The 22,104-nt window shown below is 36.0% G+C and overlaps 1 protein-coding gene across 1 annotated transcript; it reads left to right on the top strand.

The window, feature by feature from the left end:
* The first annotated feature begins 4,529 nt into the window (after positions 1-4,529).
* LOC103441347 (rhodanese-like/PpiC domain-containing protein 12, chloroplastic) lies at positions 4,530-10,433 on the top strand. The gene is made up of 8 exons (XM_029088762.2): positions 4,530-5,029; positions 5,398-5,514; positions 5,746-5,837; positions 6,825-6,925; positions 7,039-7,149; positions 8,114-8,222; positions 9,161-9,211; positions 10,172-10,433. Exons 1-8 carry the CDS (start codon positions 4,795-4,797, stop codon positions 10,250-10,252), a joined length of 897 nt encoding a protein of 298 aa, XP_028944595.1. The 5' UTR covers positions 4,530-4,794; the 3' UTR covers positions 10,253-10,433.
* The last annotated feature ends 11,671 nt before the right edge of the window (positions 10,434-22,104 follow it).

The following is a 22,104-nucleotide window of genomic DNA, read 5'->3' as shown; positions in this document are numbered from 1 at the left end:
TAATTATTTCCGAAAATAAGTAGTTCGGGAGTAGGGCGTTACGGATTATGCATTTTATGCCATATTATATATATATATATTTGGGAATACTATGTTATGGTTGAATTTTGATTGCATCATGGCATATTCATATGTATATTACTTGCACATAATCATTGTAAATGCTTGGAAGCGCGAAAGTGAACTCAGGACACCTAGGTAAGTTCAGGTGAGTTTATGGTATTAGTTGACATGATGGGGTTATGGCATGACTATATTATGTCTTAAGCAACCTCGACACAGTCGTATGGGTTGCCCATGAATCGTACATGTTATGTTGAGATGCATTAAGAGCTCATAAACCTATACCCCGGTGTTAGTGCTCCTGCCTATGGCCAGGGCACATCCCTTCACGTAATGTTCACCTCCCGCACCTTACGCTTACCTTGGATCCAAGGTAGGTGCACAGTCCTGTCATACAAACCACTATAGGTGGTTCTGACTCGTAGGTGACCCGCGATTATTCGCACAGTCTTCACGTGATCGTAGCATTAAAGTGTATTTATTTACATCCAGTCCTGTCGTACAGACCACTTTAGGTGGTTATGACTCGTGTTCAGGTATACTTATTGAGCTATAAATAAGTCATACAGGTCACTGGAAGTGACTCCGACTTATGAGCTAGCATATATGATAAGATGCTAGCATTTATGATGAGATATGTTATGAGCTAGCATATGATGAGATGTGTTATGAGCTAGCATATATGATGAGATATGTTATGAGCTAGCATATATGATGAGATATCTTATGATGAGATGTGTTATGAGCTAGCATATATGATGAGATGTGTTGAGATATCTTATGAACTAGCATATGTGATGAGATATGGATAAGTCCTACAGGTCACTATAGGTGACTCCAACTTATGAGCTAGCCTTGATTGATGAGAAATGGATAAGTCATACAGGTCACGTGAGGTGACTCCGGCTAGTATGTGATGAGATATTGATTCAACCGTACTTGATAGGTGGATCCGGCTAACATGCCATTTCACATTGGTTTATTCCACCTGGGTTAGTTATTCTTGTTGAGATATTTGACGTGGCATAACTATAAGACTATTATTTTGGTTATAGTTTTGATTTATAGTCATGCCTGTTATTTTCTGGAAAATTATACAGGTATTACGACGAGGGGCTACTACTTTTGGTAGTTGGAATTGGTTTGAAAAGTTTTGTTTCACTCACTCACATTTTTTATTTTTGTACCCCTCCAGGTTCTCGCAGCAGAGTTCCGCATGGATGAGGATTCGTGGCACTTTTCAGTACATGTCTTTTTATGATGGTATAATCATTATCTCACCTTATTGTACTATACTTATGCTTTGTATCACGTGTGAAATAGGTCAAGATCCGCTCACCGTGCACTTGTATACTTAGGCACTCTTAGGTTTTAATTTATTCACATTTTATACATTATCACACTTTATGGCTTCGTCACCTTCCAGGTGTCGGCCAGCACGGCCCGATTCGGGGTCCTAGTGGACATTCCAGGTCGGGATGTGTCACTACCAAAAAGTACTATTTGCCCGACGAAACAAGTTTTGTCAGACAAAGTAACTTTATCGACGGATTTAAAAATTTGGTTGGACAAAAGTGGTCAACGTTTTGGTTTTATCAGCGACCTTTGCACGACGAAAATACATTGACGGGCAAAGTATTCGTGCCAAGAGAAAAAAAAATGGCTTGTAAAATGCCACCTTTTGCAGGCCTAACCTTCAAGTTTCGTCAAGCTAGGTATATTTTATGATTTAGGGTTTACAGTTTCGTCAAGCAAAAATTAGGGACATTTTTGAATTTTCAATTCCTTAGATGATTTTTGCAGTCTATGTAATTGATTTCAACAATCTAACCGATACAATTGATATATACTCTGAGATGACATATAACAAAAATCACCCAAATTCAAGTTTCCGGGATGAAATTCTTCGACGGTTAGAAACGTATCATCATGATTTAACGGTTATTTTAGCTCTGATTTTAATGATTTTTTTTTGTAACTACACGCCTCGACCCTAGAAGAATACAATGAACAAACCCGATCATCAATTTAAAATATTTACACTAGTAGTTACCACAAATTCTTACATCCACTTAATAGAAGTATAGAATAAACTCTAAGTGTTTGTTGAATCTCTTGTGTTGACGGGATATGCAGTCTACCAAACTAATTTCAATGATCCAATTGTCACACTTTCACACTTTTTTTAATATAGTATGAGGTTGCATATGCCAAAAATCACTTAAGACAAACTCTCAAGGTTAGGTAATATGATGAAATCCTTTAACGGTTAGAAACATATCATCACGATTTAGCAGTTATTTTAACTCTGATTTTGATGCTTTTTAATAAGGACGCTAATTGAGGGTAAAACCACACACTAAATTGACTTATTGGAATGTGATGTTATTCCAAACGTTCTAAAGTAATCGGGTTAGAGATCAAACAAATTAATTTATTTATGTTCTAATGAGATTAAGAGAAGCTGAACAATTTATGGGTACATAATGAAATTATGCTATATTAAACTTGTGATTCTTTTGGGTTCTTTTGATCTTTAGAATTGTTATTACATTCAATCTGTTACAGGGAAGTTATCTAGAACTATTTGTTGTAAATTCCTTTGGATCTGCTTTCCAGGTAAGTATCAACTATCAAGCAGTGACTTCAAATTCAGACTTTTGGTGTCCCCAAGTGAGTTCACCATTGTGTGTTGTCTTCTTAAAAAAGTGCAGCGTGCTTTCCAAACATGGGTACCCTATCAACCGGTAAGATATTACCTGTTGCCTTCTCTTCAAAACTTACTTAAATTCATTTAATTTCTCATGCTAAATATCATATCAGCTCAGCCTACACAAAAAAATAGAAGAGAAATTATCTGCGGCATACCTCAATATAACAATGCTACTTACATATGTCGTATTTTGCGTAGAACGATATCAGTTTCATTGTCTTCCATATATATGACAATGCTACTTACCTCAATATAAGAAAAGACAAGTGTAATATTTCCATTTTATGCAAAGAATTTGTTGTCTGCTTCCGAGAATATAAAACACCAATATAGGTTCGTTAGGGCCACACAGTAATAAGATATCGTTGTGTCCTCCTTTGTTATATTGAGTAATTTAAACCACTGGAGTAACTTATTTGATTACATTGATATTTGGCTGGCTACAGGATGTGATGGTGCTCCATTCCTTCCTTTACCATTTGTTGTTGTCAACATGGCTTTCAACATATATGTCATTGCTGCATCTTCTGAAGATATCTTCTGCTGTGGTATCTTCCCTCGCATCGACATTTTCAGGTATGCCAATTTTGTTGCACTAACTTCAATAAGAAGGATCTGATATTAAAAGAGGGAAAAAAAATATCCTTAGTAAGAAACTGCCACAGCTGGTTCATACAAAACGGGAAATCTGATATTTTGGCTTGGTTTGTGTGGTTGCTATTCCACGAAGCTGAATGATGGGTCACTAAATAGTCATTTGGTTCGGCGTTGGTTTGGATTTAAATTTTAAAACGTCACCTGAAAAACTAGGTAATGCATTAGAAAAGTAGGTAACAGATCAGAAAAATAGCAACAAAAGCCGTAATTACAACGTAACAAATAGGAGAAGAAATAGGAGAGCAAATTCGATATCAGCATATTGAGACTAAAGCCAAAATGCAAGGGATCGGTCTCATCATGGTTAAGAAAGATAAAGAGGAAGATACAGAAGGATTTAGTCCTTGTTTGGAAATTGGCCTGTATTTGTCCATTCATGAAACTTCATTCACAAGCTATAGAGACGAAGATCTGTCATATCCGAAGAGAGAGAACAAGAAAGGTTGATTGTGATTTTTTCTCCTATCAAGTAAAGTTCCCGATGTGCGCATTCATGACCTGGAGGATGCAAGGTAAGTAAAACTAGGATTTCAAGGGAGAACACTGGGCTGGGAAGAGACCGGAGTTTGATTTCGTACGTAAACATGTGAAGAAAATGATACACATTCCTCAAAAATTCATTCCATGTAAGTAAACATATTGCACTGTGCATACAATCCATTAATACACAATTAAGAGAATTAGTATATGTTAACAAAATTGCAAGTATTGTCCAAATTCCAAATTTATATTCTCCTTCCAAGCCTTACCATATGGGACGCCAAATAAACAAGGAAAGTGAAATGCTGGAAGAAAATAATGGCTTAAATGTCAAAATGGTCATTGTGCCAATTTCGTCCCCTCGTTTTCAATTTGACCAATTTGGTCATGGTATTTATCTTTGTTAATCAATTAAGGACATTCTATCCAATCTGAGTTAAAAATTCATAAATAGTTATAAACTTATTTATAATATTATGTATTTAATTTAAAATATTATATTTTTATAATTTTTTTTGACAGAGATTAGATAAAATATTCTTAATTGACTAAAGAAGATAAGCATGAGGATTAAATTGGTCAATTTAAAACATGGATTAGATTGGTCAAATGACTATAACAGAGGAATCATTTTTGCCATTAAAGCAAAAAAAAAAAAAAAATTGTGTTTTGTCCAAATTTAATTTTATTTTCTCCAATTGATCCAACGAATCCATTTGAGTTTATATATTCTTTAACAAAGGGAGATGTTACAGAGTTGCAGCAACCCCAGCCTGCAGTTTATGTACAAGGATTGTGAGTGAAGTTTGAACACCACTACTCTCTGAAACCAAATCTCCCTCAGTCCTAATCTATCAAATTTGAAAAGGGAAGGGCGAAAAATGTTCAGAGCTTCTTGTAATCTGAGACCAATAGCAACAGTGCCTCCAGCTCTGAATGCTCTTCTCTCTCCCAACCTCCACCTCTCTTCTCCTTCCAATCTCCCCACAATCTCCACTTTTGCACCGCTCTGTCACCCTACTTTTCTCTCTCACACCTCCTGCAAACCCGCTTCTTCCCGCGAGAGGCGGCTTCCGCTGCGCCTGATGGGTACTCCCTTTCCTCCCAAGAGCACAGGTGAGGTGACCAAACCATTCGTAAATAAATTTGAATTTATTTCCTTCTTCAAATGCAATGTTGCGTAGTTTGTTTTAGATTTTGTTGTTCATTGGTTGTTTGAGAAAAATGGAAAGTATTGAAATTTCTTGTTGCTTAGAAAACTTGGTAATCAACATACTGAATAGTAATGCCATTGAATCCTCTATTATCCCCACCAAGGAAATGAAAAGTAGAATTGAGTTGATTGAACGGATTGAACATGCTTCCAGTTCCAGGTAAGCGAAAACGACACACACACACACACACACACACACACACACACACTCCCTCAATGATACAGGCACTGCATTTCCTTGTGGAAGAGTTCTAAGTTGTATTTCTTTCAGCTTCGTTTAGTGCCGAAAGCGGCTCTGGAACTGGAAGGGAAATATTGGTGCAGCACTTGCTTCTTAAGGAAGACAACCTCAAACTTCTTGTGGATCTTCAGCAGAGAGTTTCAGCAGGTTAGTTTTCTTGAGTTTTGGTTTCTAAAAGGGTCAATGCTTGTTGGTTTATAATTGATCTGTGATTTTTTCAGAAACTTTGAGATTTCAAGTATTGTTGAATGCCTTAATTCTTTCAATCATATTAAGTTTTTTCCTGTACAATTTTTAATCACAATCGTGAAACAAAATTTGAAGTTTGACATTCTCTTCTAAATTTGGTTGTTGCGCTGCTGTGCTGTGCTAATGCAGGTGAGGATCTCAGTGATCTTGCTACGGAATACTCAATATGTCCATCCAAGGAAGAGGGGGGAATGCTTGGATGGGTGAGAAAGGGCCAAATGGTATACTGATGACATAAATACTTGTCCTTAATGTTTTATATAACATCAGAGACATTGTAGATTACTTTCTTGTTTAATTGTGGTTTTCTGAGTACTGCATACATCGTGGGAGCATTGATAGAATTGAGTACAAAAATTACCATCTGATTCTGTTATTTTTTCCTGCTTGGAAGTGTGTTTTATCTTCTCCTAAATAATTTCTTGCAGAACTTACAGGAGTTATTTATATTAGGGCAACTAGCCCTTTTGCAATATATTGCATGTAAAGAGAGTCTAAATGAAAAATGTAGGAAACAGTTTGATGCTAAATTGAAGCATCATATATTTATAACCACTAAGTGTATTTCATACAAAATAAAAAAAATATATATATCTGATACATATTAGAAGATAGAGGTTTTCGACCACTTTCTTCTGTTGGTCCACTCTAGGCGGTATGGGCCTGTGGTGTCATCATGGAGGTAGCCCTCTCCCATCCCATGTACCCTCTCACACATAGATGAGATTTTATCCCTGGTCCATCGATACAACACCAAGGGACTTTCTATTTGCGCTAGCTGGCACCTGCAAGTATTACGTTTTAGATCTTTTATGCTTGCCCTTCGATTAGCTCAGCTCTACCATTTCATGATAGATGGTCTGATTTGTTGTAGGGAGGGTCTACAGTATGTAGTATTGGAAACTATAAATACAAAAGCCAAAGAAGCTTAGTATTAGTGGAAACCATCATTAATTAATCAATCTCTAAAGCACTGTTAGTTTTTGTATGTTGCTTTATGGATAGTACCCTGCCTTGACTTTTGTTTTAGAACATGAATTTAATGATTTTCAAATTATTTATGGACGATGATGTGTTACTATGTGAAACTGAAATTAATGCCAGTGAAACGGTTGATAGGAAAAATACACTGAATAATAATTTCTGCTCTGTATTATGTTTCTTGAACCAATATGATTCCACAGTTGTGTGATGCAAAAATGCGCCAGGTACCTGAGTTTGAGGAGGCTGCTTTTAGTGCATCTTTGAACAAAGTTGTAAGGTGCAAAACACAATTTGGATGGCATTTATTGCAAGTACTTTCCGAGAGGTACGTCCTAAAAGCATGTCTCTTACTAATCTCTTACTTGACAATGCAGTCAAGCTGCTGACTCACACTTGAGTGTACTAATCTATTTCTGTACTTGCACCATATTCTGTTAGGGAAGAATCATTACTTCAAGACATTAAACCTGAGGAGCTTCATGTGAAGATGCAAGATCCCAGTTTCTTAGATGAGGCACAATTAATTGATGTTCGAGAACCTGATGAAGTGTATGCTCTGATATTTTATCTTCTGTTTGTCTAGAGAATCATTTTTTATGAATGCTCTGTTTTCATTTCTAGAAATGAATGAAATGCACTTGATTATGACATGGTTGCTTTCATGTGTGTCTGAATTTGGGGGTAGGCTTGAGTAGTGGGTTGATCCATATCTACGATGTTATAGTGAGAAATTCAATTTTAAATGAGTTATAACAGTAACCTGGACCTGAGGAAAACTGCAGAAAATTGCAGTATTTATGAATTTGCTCAATTTGAGGAAATCTCATATCTGTATTAGTGTGTTTTAATGTGCAAAGCTAGTGGTGAGACAGTGGATCATACTTCTTAACTTCTTTACCTACTCAGTTGCTAGAGATTTTTGTTGCCATTGTATTCTCTAACTAGATAAACACTATGGTTCAGTCTGTGGTTAATTTGCTTCCACTCACAATGTTCTAAGGCAAGGCATTAATGCGGCGATGCTTGGATCTGATCCCTTGGTGTGCTATGTGGAGGGAGAGAAATGATAGGATTTCTAATACGTCAAAGCTTCATCTTCTAAACTCAAATTTAATTCTATTTGTTCTCTTTCAGAGTGGTCAATGCCTCAGTTTTTATTTATATCCTTATGTTAAGAAATTGTTTGATAAAGTTAACTTTAGATTGCAGCTCTTTTTTCCTTTTTGGCGCATCGTTTGTGTTTTTGTACAAAGATTCACCGTTTTTTACTAATTTTTATATTGTAGAATATGAATGTATATTTTTTTCTCAATTTCATGTATATACTGTTAGATAATGTAGAAAGCGCAAAAATTATCATAGATTATTTATTTATTTTTTTCTAACACAGTGAAATTCCTTGTAATGTGTGTGTGTGTATATGTATATAGTTTATACAACTTTGGAGGAGCTTTTGACTCTGGTCAGTAAGCACTTTTCTCTTTTGTTTACTTATATTACCTTTGTTTGACAGAGCTCAAGCATCTTTGCTGGGTTTCCAGGTTCTTCCTCTTCGACAATTTGGGAGCTGGGGACCTGAAATAACTACAAAGTTTGATCCTCAAAAGGATACTTATGTTATGGTAGGTACAAACCCTTGGCGCTAACAGTTTTCTCTTTATATTGTATATTTTTGTTTGAAAATAACTTAACATATAATTGTTTTGAAAGTTTTGCAAACGTGAAACTATATATATAAGTTTTATATCAACCTTTTTGTGGGTGGAGATTTGGCTGCGGCACTGTGGGGATAGTGCTTAATCTTGTTTCTGGATTAGGTATCTTCCCAGTATAATAACTTATATTCACTATGGTGATACTGTAATATGTGTTATACCCAATGCACAACACGAACACGGGTTAACATGGTAGGTATACCATAACTTCTAAATATGATAATAAACTTTTATCTTTGTGGCTTCAGCAGGAATGAAGTAAAATTCCTTATATTTCTTCTTAGGTTATGTTTAAAAAATTATAATTTGATAATGAGATTAAAGATCAAATTAACTAGTCGGTATTGTGTATAATATATTATCTAGTTTAGATTTCCTAATCGCTCTAGAAGTTTTAGAATTTTATAAATTCTTTGAAGGAAACATAGTTAACCCAACTTAGTGTTATTTTTCCACATATGTATATCTGTGTGTGTGTGTGTGTGTGATGAACATATAGGGGATGGTTTTTAACCATTTTGAGGTTGGAGGGGGATATTTTTGAAAAGAATCAAGTTCATGAAAAATGACACCTTACATATGAATTCCCCTTAGTTTTTTGCAAGTCCATTCCTCCATTTGAAAGAGAAAAGAAGGTCCTATAAGGAGATTGTTTTTCACGTTCAGTTTCTATGGTTTAATTTTTTTGAAGTATGAGGGTTATTTCTTAGTTTTCGAAACAAAGTGTGTACGTAACTGTGTATTGGTGGATGTGCTACCTATAGTGCTTACTTTCACTGGACATTGTATATTCAATCCTTGTTTTCACAGTACAATATGTTGACATTTCATGTCCCACAATGCAGTGTCACCATGGCATGCGATCATTACAGGTTGCCAAGTGGTTGCAGACACAGGTACAGCTCTCTCTGCTATGTTATTTACTGTAATGGAATCCTACTAAATTAGATGACTCCATTTCACTGTGGGATCCAGATACTCCCTCTTACTTATTTTTATATTTCCTTGTGGGATCTAGATACTCCCTAGTGCTTCTTGCATTTTCTTTTCTTTCTCAAAATTCTAGTAGCTACATCAATGTAAGTTGTTCAAGTCTAGATACTCTCTAGTGCGCTTCTTACAGTTTGTGTAAATCTGAGGAGGAGAGTGTTAATCATATTTTTCTCCATTGTTCTTACTCGATACAGCTGTGGAGGAAATTGTTCAAGGAAGTTAGAGCTAGTTGGGTTATTCCAAAGGGTTGTTTCGAGCTTCTAAGCACCAAGTTCGAGGCTTTAGGAAATGGGAGGAAGGCTAAAGCTTTGTGGGGCTGTTTGGTGTTGGCAGTTTTTTGGAACATTTGGTTGGAGCGTAATAGAATAATTTTTGGGGATTATAAGGGAGTGGGAGTAGAGGAACTATAGGGTAGAGTAAAATACTGGGCAGCCTCTGGGCTTCTGTTTCAAATGAGTTAAGGGATTATTCTCTTTCTTATATAGTAATGGATGTGTTAGCAGACGTAAAATGAATTTGGTTCAGCTATAGTTACTTGTAAAGTAGTCCAACTTGAAAGGTCTAAAAAAAGTGGAAAGCTGTTTCTGCAGTATCCGGGAAAGATGCTACTTATATACGTACTGTATTGGTTAATATTTAAAACTAACGAAAAGTCTAAAAAAACCTCTCTTTTAACGAAAAGCCATTTTTAAAGGTATAGTGAATAGTGCCAGTTAAAGGCAAAATTGTGGTTTTTCGTTAAAAGTGAACAGTACCGAGAGTGTTTTGTTAAAACTCCATAATATTTATTGTTTCCAGCCTGGTTATATTGATTAAATTATGTTTTGTTGTCTTGATTGTTAATATTGATTTGTGACGTTCAGGGTTTTAAGAGAGTATACAATGTTTCTGGCGGAATTCATGCGTATGCTCGGAAGGCTGATCAAACAATTCCTACTTATTGATATGTATTTCCTCAACTTCAATCACTTGTGTTTCTTTCTGTTATAAGATTTGGACGTCTAAGCAAGTGGTTCGGGATTATCCGTTTTTCGCTATATATTGAAGTACATTACAGTCCTATATATGTTGACAAATACAGATGCTGATTAAGCTAAACTAATGCATAATAGGGTTTCCATGCTATCTTGTTCCTTCTTAACAATTTTGTTCCTTACTTTATACTCCTTTGTTGACCAAGAAAAAAGTAGTTTTAAGGATAAATCTTAGTTTACTACCCTTAAGTTTCGTGGTTTTCAACATTGGTACATCAAGTTTTTTTCGTTCCAAAGTCATACCTAAAGTGTTAATTTTGGGACAGTCTCATACATCCGTTAGTCAAACTGTTAAATCTTCTGTTAACTGATGATGTGGCATCCACGTGGACAATGACTGGGCATCATGTGTCAATAAAGGGTCCACATGGAAATTTAAAAATTAAAAAAAAAAAATGGAAAAAAAAAATTGGTCTTCTACCTCTGGCCCTTCCTCCCTTATCCCTCCATTCTCTCCTCTGCACCAACCCACCAAACCCTTCCTCCATCTTCGATTCCACAACCCTCATCTTCTCTTCGACGGCTTTTCCCTAGCCAATTCTTCCTTACCGGCCACTAGGGCGACAAGCCTTACGACGTCTGTCGCCTTTCCGGCCTCGCACGGAACGACGTCGTCAAGCGCCACAACCCCATGCAGCACCTCCACGCTCCATCTCCAAGGACCTCGTGCAGCCAAGCACCCCCACCACGACAACGCATGTCATCGAGTACCAACCCCACCATCGCCACCATCCTCTTCCACCGACTCATCCCGGCAACTGATAAAATTATAAACAACAACAACAACAACAAAGACTTTTCCGACTAAGTGGGGTCGGCTATATGAATCCTAGAACGCCATTGCGCTTGGTTCTGTGTCATATCCTCCATTAAATTCAAGTACTTTAAGTCTTTTCTTAAAGTTTTTTCCAAAGTTTTCCTAGGTCTTCCTCTACCCCTTCGGCCCTGGATCTCTGTCCCATAGTCGCATCTTCTAACTGGAGCATCAGTATGCCTTCTTTGCACATGTCCAAACCACCGTAATCGATTTTCTCTCATCTTTCCTTCAATTTTGGCTACTCCTACTTTACCTCGGATATCCTCATTCCTAATCTTATTATTTCTTGTGTACCCACACATCCAACGAAGCATCCTCATTTCCGCTACACTCATTTTATGTACGTGTTGATGCTTCACCGCCCAACATTTCGTGCCATACAGCATCGCCGGCCTTATTGCCATCCTATAAAATTTTCCCTTCAGTTTCAGTGGCATACGACGGTCACACAACACGCCGAATGCACTCTTCTACTTCATCGTTTCAGCTTGTATTCTATGGTTGAGGTCTCAATCTAATTTTCTGTTCTTTTGCAAGATTATAAAAAACAAAGAAACAAAAAAAGAAGAAAAATATAAAACTAGGCTGTCGCCTTCCTCTCTTCATACCTTTCCCACCAGTAAACTCCATTGATGAACCCTCCAATCCAGTAAACCCCCACCTCTTAGTTTCTCATACCACTTTACAAAAACTAGATTAAAAGCTCCAGAATGGCAAAATAGAAAAAAGTCAAGATGATTCGCTCTTGAATTGAACCCTTTTCCTCCGCAAAATCCAAAAAAGCAACGATTGCATCTACTATGTATTCCTAGATTTGCAATCAACCCATTGATTACTAAAGAACACTACAATCCAAGCTCGAAATCTTCTATGTATTCCCAGATTTGCAATCAACCCATTGATTACTAAAGAACACTACAATCCAAGCTCCAAATCTGAAAACTTTTCAATTTCTAGGAAACATGGATCCCGATTCAGTGAAATCCACCCTCTAAAATCTAGCATTCGAAAATGTAATGGCCGCAGCAGTCCGTAATCACCCGGGCAACCGAAGTCCCAGTTCAGTTTCTCCAACCCCGATCTCGTCCTCCTACTACCCCACCGCCCTCCACACACCCATCGCTGTTTTGGGTTCGAGGGAAAGGTGGGCGGAGGTGAGAGAGACGAGGTGGGTGCGGATGAGCCACTTGGTGTTTTCGGAGTAAGGGAGGGCGAATGGGCCGCGCTGGGAGAGGACGGATCTCAGGAACTGCTGAATTAGTTGGGGGTTCGGTGGGTTTGGACCCACCGATGGAACCATCGCAACAATTTGAACCGGGTCAGGTTTTGAAGGTTGAGATTTGAGATTTCGAGAAGAAGAGAAGGGCGAGGATTTTGATCGGAGTGAGTTTTGATCGAATTGAAAATTTGGGTGGAAATTTTGGAGAAGAACAGAGGTGGAGGAGAGAGGAGGGTTAGAGAAGGAAGGGAGAAGAAAAAGATGTTCGAGGGAGACACAATAATTATTTTTTTATTTTATTTTATTTTTTTTGTAAATTTTTTAATAGCCATGTGGGACCTTTATTGACACGTGGCATCCGGTCATTGTCCACGTGGATGACACATCATCAGTTAACGGAAGACTTAACCGTTTGACTAACGGATGTATGAGATTGTCCCAAAATTAACACTTTAGGTATGACTTTTGGATGAAAAAAACTTGATGTACCAAATGTTGAAAACCACGAAACTTGAGGGTAGTAAATTGATATTTACCCTAATTTGAATATTCGTTTCTTTAATGCTAAATGCTAGTGAAGGTCACAAGTGAAGAGATTTTTCACCTTTGTTTTCCGAGAACTGAGTGCAAATTTTCAACTAAAATTTACCTTTCACAAAACGTTTCAGCTCCACTCACCACTTTAATGGATTATTGGGCCTCACTCTCTTGTGCGCTACCACTTAATAGTATATAAGCGAAAAATTTTAAATTTGATTTTTATAGATGGTAAGTTCAAAATTAATTTAGGGATGTGTGAGTAAAATTAATTTAGGGGTGTGTGTTTCATACATCTTTTGTTAATTTCTGTTCGTTAATCTTATTCAATTCATCAAATCCGACGATCGAAAACCAAATAAGTGTGAAAAAAGTAAAAAAAGGTGTGGATATTATACCCCTTAATTTATGTGTGAAAAAATTAAAAAAGGATGTGGATATTACACTCCTTAATTTATTCTCCGTTGTATAGTTTGGTAGCCGCATGATGAAAACTAAACGGCGTCGATTTAAATAAGGGTCACGAGTTCATGGTACAAGATTGTCCTCATTTAGACATGGGCCATCTCCCTTCACGCCATCTCTCCACCCAAGTTGGGTTAAAAAAAAAAAAAAAAGTTTTGTTACTTATTGAAATATAGGATGGGTAGTGTCATTTACACGCCATTTTTGTTGTATTTCTTACATATTTTTGTTAATTTTAATAATGGTAATTTTTATCCATTGATATTTTTCAATTCATTTAATCCGACGATTGAAAATTAAGAGAGGTGTGAGAGGTAAAAATAGGTGTGTGGATAGCACCACCTATATAGAATTGTTCTTATTTTCATCATCATGTTCATAAGTGTAAACTTATTTCAATTGGTAACAAAGAAATTAGGGTTCACCAATTTGAAGAAATCTAAATTTAGTTTTGTAAAATCTATATTCAGGATATGGCACCAAAAATAGTGCTCGTATGGCTTAAGGTGTATAATTTACGGATTAACAACAATTCAAAAGTTGATACATGTCTAAGTGACTTACATAACCAGTTTGATGACGTGACGAAATATAAGTTCTACACTACATGTGTTGGCCACTTATTGAATTTGAGTGGTATAAATTTTAGGGAACTTTAACGAAAAGCATCCGGTACTGTTCACTTTAACGAAAAACCATATTTTTACACTAAAAAGTCAATCCTGGTACTATTCACTCTACCCTTTATTTTGTCCTTATCATTAAAACTCAAAGTTTTCAAACCCTTTTCATTAGTTTTCCTTAAATTTTAATGGTCACATTGTCCATGATATGGTATTGCACCTTTAGCTATGTGGGACTCTTGTTCCTCCTCTCTCTTATCTTCCGATTACTCTCCCTCCTTTCTCTCTGCTCCCTCCTTCCTCTCAAGCCAAACCTTGAAATAAACTCTATTTTTTGAACTAGTACTGGCCATGATTGAACTCCTTTTTGTATTGATGGTTACTCTTATGTTTCTTCTTAAAAAAAAAGGTCATTCTGCTTATAGAAAACTAGATTTTAATCCCTAAATAAGATGAAATTTAGAAAAATATCTTATACAAGATTAAAAATTGATTTTAGTCCCTACTCTATTTAATGCCACCATATGTATTTAATCTCTCTTTTTTATTTATTTATAATTTTATGAATTTAAATTTTATGAAAATATTATAAATTGTAATTCTCATTATGGTAAGCATCTTATATAAGAAAATAATTTCGTAGAGATTTTTCAGTACACTTATGTTTTTTTACATATTTTCTTATCTGCCACTAATTCATTACATTATATTTAGGTACGAATATTTCGGTACACTGGGTTAGTATAATATTTTTAGGTACGGACATTTCGGTACGCTAGTTTAGTATATATTTAGGTATTGACATTTCGGTACACTAGTTTAGTATCATATAGTTAGGTACGAAATTTTCCGTACACTTATGTTTTTACATATTTTCTTATGTGTCACTAATTCACTACAATATATTTAGGTACGGACATTTCGGTATACTAATTTAGTAAAATATATTATGATACGGACGTTTAGGTACACTAAATAGAGAAAGTTAAAGAAAATTAATGAACTAAAATGTGTATAATAATAAATTTAAATATTAATGTAATAACATTAAATAAGTTATCTATTAAATATAAAAATAAAAATATAATTTGAATTTGAATTAAGTACACAATAAGGGACAAAAATCAATATTCAATCTAACACTAGATTTTTATTAAATTTTAATTTTCTTGAAGGATTAGAGTTTAAAAACCTCTTCTACTTATTAGCAATTGTTCCAACCTGACATTTAAGAATCCACATAGTTATTATAAAGACAATTTAGTTTGAAAATCGGGGGTTATATTTGAAAAAGAATTCAAATGATGATATGATCTTACTGTCCCCGGCAGTCAGTTCTTGTCGTTGGTGAACCAGAGGTCGGAGGCAACGGAGAGAAAGGAGGGAGAGCAATTGGGAGAGGAGAGAGTAGGAAGAAGAAGAGTTCCACGTAGTTCAACATGCAAACGAGTAATTGAAATTAATTATCATTAATATTTTTTTAAATTTTAATAAGTAATTAAGAGTTTTTAAAATCTAGGTCAGTGATGTGGCATAGCCAACTCATCAGCCACTTCATTTGGTTTAGAGATTTGATTTAGGAAATTTAGTCTCCTAGTATTACCCTCTGTTGAAATTAGGTCTTTTTTACTTAACTATGATAGGAGCATATTTATGCGACTTTGTTAGCTTGTGTTCTTTGCATTTAGTGAGTTAGTTTCTATTTATTATAGTGATTTAAGCTATTTTCGTGTATTTGTAGGTCCAATTGGCAAAGATGACAATAAATGGCTAAATGGAGCAATTTGGAGCAATTTTGGACTTGAATTGGATAGCATGCGTGGGGAGCACTTTGGATGGACATTTTTGGTGTTTAAATACTGCTAGAAATGTGCTACAATCTAGAGGAATTAAGAGTGAGGTTTGGGAGACAAGGAATCAGAAATTAAAGGGAAACCTTATCCTTAACAAACCTTATCTAATCCTATCCTTATCCAAACTTACCTTATCTTATCTAGTCCTGTTTTATCTCAACCTTATCTTATCTTATCTTATCTTATCTTATCATATTCTAATCCTATCTCACCTTATCTCCAGCTGCAAGGGGGATTCCTTATCACATTCAACCACTTCTAATCTGATTTAAGGAGTCCTAAAACACTGCAAACAACTCAATCCTTTTGCACCACAAAGTAGGCCATGCCCTAGCCTTATAAATACAAGTTATTGCTGCAACTTTTAGGGGCTTTTAGAGAGAAAATTGGTGAGAGTGTCGTAGTTTTTGGAGGAGAGAAGGAGATTTTGAGCCGTGCTTGCAAAGAGAAGAGGAGCTGATTCTGCCATCTAGAGGAGGAGCCGAATCTGCCATTGTTAGAGTGTCTCAGAGTTCTTTCTATCCTTATTTGATTTCAATGTTTAATTTAGATTGTTTTTATTTAGTTATGATGAAACTAAATTTGTTTTTAGCTAGAGGTGAATTCGAAGCCATGATCATATGTTTCGTATGAATTGATTACATCTAGTTATTGTTTCATAAACCGTGAATGCAATTTACTTATCTATTTTATTAAGAACTTGTTCTTGTGTGTTGATTAAGGGTGCACACTTAGTCTGCATGCAGGGATTTGATGCTAGAATATAAGGGAATTTCATCTAAGTGTTATGAACTTATATTTACAAGTAGTAAAAGTCACTAGTCATGATTGTGTTAAGTAAATTCCTGGTAGGAGTATCATGCTTTTCATAGTTATGAATGCCTTGTCAATGCTTATGATTTTCACAGAACTTAATGAACTTTGGTATGTATCTCTATCATGTTGTTCATATAGGGAACTTGATAAGAATAATTTGATTGCGTCACTGAGTCCAATTCAATGAAATTAGGAAAATCTGAGAGTTAATTAGTGTTGTTCACGATTAATTTGGGGCATTGTCGTTCATGGTTTATATGGAAATCGATTTGTATGCGTATGTTTCATGTGTGGAGAAGAATCCTCTAGCTAGCCCTTCACCCAATTTTCATACCAAACTCACTTTGTTTCTACAACCTACTTAGTTTTAGTTTAAAATTCATCCAAACAAATCCCCCTTTAGTATTTCGTGTCAATTTACTTCAATTTTCGTCCAAAACACCCCTTAGTGCTTGTTTTGTGTGATTTGAGTCAGTCTAGCTTAGTTTTGTGTATTTGAGTCTAGTTTTCAGTTTTTGAGTAAAGTTAGGTTAGATTAGCATCCCTCCTAATCTCCGGCCTAGAACGATCCCTACTTACGCATACTACAATTATCTAAAAGATGGTTTAATTTGTGTGTTAGTTTTTACCACATCAAATTTTGGCGCCGTTACCGGGGATTAGTAAAATTGCTAATCCCTCTATTTTTTGTTTATTTTTCTTTTGATATTTGATTTAGTTTTATTTCTTTGATTTCAGGTGCTAGAGAAGCAAGACATGGCAATTGCTAATCTTCAAGCTCAAATGGCGAATCTTACTTCTCTTTTGTCGCAGTATATCGAAAGGACTGCAATCCAAAGTGTGGCTACATTTGGTGTGTCCTCTAGGCAAGGATATTAAACTAATCACCATCCTCAATTAATTGAGAATGGAGGTTGGGATAGTGTCAATGCTCGGGGTTATCAAGGTCATAATCAATCAAGGAACGACTTGTTTTCCAACACTTATAACCTAGGTGGGAGAGATCATTCAAATTTTATGTGGAGGGAACCTCAACAAGTTCAACAAGAAGGATATTGGCTACCTGAGGAGTTCTATTCAAGACCTATGCAGCCACCACAACCTTCCCCACAACATTCCTAACCAAATTTAGGTTTGTTAATGGATAACGATAAAATTCTTCAAGTCCTAACTTCATTAACGCAGGGCCTACAAAATCAAGCCAAGGAGATGGGCGAATTAAAAAATCAAATGGGGAAAATGGCAGAATTCATGGGACAATTCAGAGAACAAGGCAAACTGCCTAGTTCAACCGTTGTCAATCCAAAGGGAGGCTTTGAAACCGCTAAGGCTATCACATTAAGAAGTGGCAAGGAGATTGGAACCAACCCAAAAACGTCCAAACAAAGCCAAAAAGTGGACGAAAAGCTATTGCAAGAAGAAGAAGAGTTGGACAGAGTCACGGCAAGGGAAAAACACCCCTTGTCGTAGCCCCCTAAGACCCCCAAGCCATCCAATTCAGGTAAGTTTGGTTCGAATTCTATTCCTTCTAACTCCATTCCACCAAATGTGCCTTTCCCTGGCAGGTTTATGCAATCTAGGAAAGAAGAGAATGAAAAAGACATTCTAGAGACTTTCAGGAAGGTGCAAGTCAATATCCCCCTTCTTGATGCTATAAAGCAAGTTCCAAAGTACGCTAAGTTTTTTAAGAAGCTTTGTACAACAAAGAAGCGGATTTCGAAAAGACAGGTGGTACATGTAAGTGAAAATGTCTCTGCAGTTTTGCAACGAAAGCTGCCACCTAAATGCAAAGATTCAGGTAGTTTCACTATCACTTGTGCTATTGGTAATACAAGGTTTAAACATGCTTTGCTAGATTTAGGTGCTTCCATTAATGTCATGCCATATTCTGTTTATGCATCTATGAATCTAGGAGAGCTTAAAAATGATGGTGTCATTATTCAACTGGTTGAACAATGTAATGCATATCCGAAAGGAGTTTTGGAAGATGTTTTGGTACAGGTAGACCATTTGATTTTTCTAGCAGATTTTTATGTGCTTGAGATGGAGGATTCAGCCCACTCTACACCATTGCCAATCTTACTTGGAAGACCTTTCATGAAAACAGCCCAAACCAAGATTGATGTGGCCAATGGAGCGTTGACTATGGAGTTTGATGGCGATACGATTAATTTTAATGTTTCTGAATCTGTTAAGTATCCTAATGATGTTCATTCTTGTTTTTTCATTAATGTGATTGAAAAGGGAATTAGAGTGGATCACACGGGACAAGCCACTGCCCTCAAAGAACCCAAGGTTGAGAGAACCACCTCTGAAATTGTTAACAGTGTTGCTACTTTTGAGTCTTCATCGCAATACATTGGTGAGCCACCTATTCCAATTCCAATTTCCATTTCAACTAATAGGTTGTTACCTTCTTTGGTTCAGGTGCCCAATTGAATCCAAGCTGGTAGGAGAGTTTAAATTGACTTTAGAAAGCTCAACGCCACAATCAGGAAGGATCACTATCCCCTTCCATTCATAGATCCAATGCATGGAAGTTTTAAGGAGCATGTCGTGGAGGATGTACCCCTCCATGCCGTGGGCCCTAGTGAAGCTTAAGTGGAGGTATCGTTTGGCTGGAAGACGTTAAAGTAAGCGCTTCTTGGGAGATAACCCACGTGTTCGAATAAATAGACAGTGGAATTTCCGTCTCCTACAACTAGATTTGCTCTCTTTTACCCTTCTCTTTCTTATTTTTACTTTTCCATGATTGTCTTGTTTGCTAGTTGTCTTTTATTGCTTTCTTGTTTGGTTTTATTTTTGAAACATTGAGGACAATGTTTGGTTTAAGTGTGGGGGGTACACAGATTGCTTTTCATAACTTATCTTCGAATTTCACCACCTATCACTTCTAATGTTGTTACTCATTGTTTTGTGTTTTAGTGTGTCGTAATAACAAAAATTTGAAAAAAATTCAAAAATTTTGAAAAAAATGGGAAAAAATGTTTGAAAAAAACAAAAAAGAGTCGTTTTGCTTGTTTGTGTCTTAGGGTACTTTCCAACACAATGATAAGGATTTGGTTTTTAATTGCATGACTGTTAAAGAAAGTTACAAATATGGGTGAAAGTGTGATATGCTCTTTGGTTAATACTTAGTTGTAGTTGTCATGTACAAATTCACATGTAATCACAAAGAGAAAAAAAATCAGTTTTTGTAACATGCTTGAAGGAAGAAACTCAAACCAACGCTACAACCCTGAGTGACTTGAGCCTATTCTTTGTTTAGAGAGTTATTAATCTGTGATATTCTTACTTTCTAAAGTCGTTGCATGATCTCATTATTTCTTTGCTTGGTTGCTACTTGGAATGCTTTTTCATCATTTTAGTTCCAAATACTAGAACTCATGCTCGTTTCATTCAAAGCATAAAATTGATTGCATAGCAAATAACAAGATGAAGTTGTTTAGTTACCACCAGAGCCAAAAAGCCTTATCCCTTGCATATGTATTGTAGGTTTGACTCCGTTGAGCCTTATTTAGCCTATTTCTTTGTTAGCCTGCATTATCCCTACCTAGCCTAACATAGGAATATCCATACCCTTGTTCTTAAAGAATAGTGAAGCATGATTTGTTAGGAATTCCTTTTGATCTATGATCTGCAGAGAAATAAGTATGGGGGAAGGATTTGTTCTTTTGAATCTGGTGAAGTGTAGTGCTTATGTTTTATGTTTGAAAAAAAAAAGATAACAAAGAAAAAGAAAAAAGTTGAGAAAAGAACAAAAGAGGTTGAAAAAAGAAGTGAGAATGAGCTCATAAGTGTTGGTTGTTGAAGAGGGGTCCAAAAACGTGAATCTGACCCTAAAGTTGTACGAATCTCCTCCTTGTGATTAAAGTTGGATGCTGCAATCAAATGTTGAATTCTAAGTGTTGATTTCATTACTTTGCTTACTATCACTTTAAGAACCTTTGTTTATCCTTAACCTTTATTTGTTAGCCAATACCTTAGCCCCATTACAAACCTTAGACTTTTATCTTGATTGTTATGTTATTCAGTATGTTGAGTTTGAAATTGGTACGAGCATATGGAATCCCTGGTTCTTGCTTCTAAGTAGTGGCATTCTGTTCATGAGATCATATACATGTTTGTATTATTAATTCCAGAAAGTGCCTTCTTTGTTATAACATATGTGAGTGATAGTCTACATGTTTACATCAATCTTCTCACATATACTTAGTATAGGGAGTGTAGTCAGAATATCTGTGTGAAAATACAGAGTATATCTGGTTAGGAATTGAGTGAATTCTCTAAGGCATGTTACTACATTCAAAATATTGTTTTAATTGATTAAATGCGAGCTAGTGAGTGGTTGCTGCGATTAAGTATAAGCTCGAGGGTAAGGATAACTAAAATATATGTGAGTAGTGCTTTTTAACATGTCATGTTTCATTGGAAATCCCTGAGGCAATTGTTTACGTTGTGTTTTGTTTGTTTTGTTTTGCTCGGGGACTAGCAAAAGCTAAGTGTGGAGAAATTTGATAGGAGCATATTTATACGACTTTGTTAGCTTGTTTCTTTTCATTTAGTGAGTTAGTTTCTGTTTATTATAGTGATTTAAGCTATTTTCGTGTGTTTGTAGGTCCAATTGGCAAAGATGACAATAAATGGCTAAATTGAGCAATTTGGAGCAATTTTGGACTTGGATTGGATAGCATGCATGGGAAGCACTTTGGATGGACATTTTTGGTGTTTAAATAATGCTAGAAATGTGCTATAATCTGGAGGAATTAAGAGTGAGGCTTGGGAGACAAGGAATAAGAAATTAAAGGAAAACCTTATCCTTAACAAACCTTATCTAATCCTATCCTATCCTTATCCAAACTTACCTTATCTTATCCAGTCCCGTTTTATCTCAACCTTATCTTATCTTATCTTATCTTATCATATCCTAATCCTACCTTACCTTATCTCCAGTTGCAAGGGGGATTCCTTATCACATTCAACCACTTCTAATTTGATTTAAGGAGTCCTAAAACACTGCAAACAACTCAACACTTTTAGACCACAAAGTAGGCCGTGCCCTAGCCCTATAAATACAAGTTATTGCCGCAGCTTTCAGGGGGTTTTTAGAGAGAAAATTGGTGAGAGTGCCGTAGGTTTTTGGAGGAAAGAAGGAGATTTTGAGTTGTGCTTGCAAGGAGAAGAGGAGCCGATTCTGCCATCTAGAAGAAGAGCTGAATTTGCCATTGCTGGAGTGTCTCAGAGTTCTTTCTATCCTTATTTGATTTCAATGTTTAATTTAGATTGTTTTTATTTAGTTATGACGAACATGCGTAACTAAATTTGTTTTTAGCTAGAGGTGAATTCGAAGCCATGATCATATGTTTCGTATGAATTGATTACATCCAGTTATTGTTTCATAAACCGTGAATGCAATTTACTTATCTGTTTTA

Source organism: Malus domestica, chromosome 11, assembly GCF_042453785.1.
Source record: "Malus domestica chromosome 11, GDT2T_hap1".
Taxonomy (NCBI): Eukaryota; Viridiplantae; Streptophyta; class Magnoliopsida; order Rosales; family Rosaceae; genus Malus; species Malus domestica.
Note: the sequence above shows the minus strand (reverse complement) of the source record. Positions and strands in the feature narration are given on the sequence as shown.

Excerpts from the sequence above, each read along its gene's own strand:
- LOC103441347 (XM_029088762.2), top strand. The coding sequence starts at position 4,795 with ATGTTCAGAGCTTCTTGTAATCTGAGACCAATAGCAACAGTGCCTCCA. Across the intron at positions 5,030-5,397 it reads CTTTCCTCCCAAGAGCACAG|CTTCGTTTAGTGCCGAAAGC; the intron begins GTGAGGTGACCA and ends TATTTCTTTCAG. Across the intron at positions 6,926-7,038 it reads TTGCAAGTACTTTCCGAGAG|GGAAGAATCATTACTTCAAG; the intron begins GTACGTCCTAAA and ends ATATTCTGTTAG.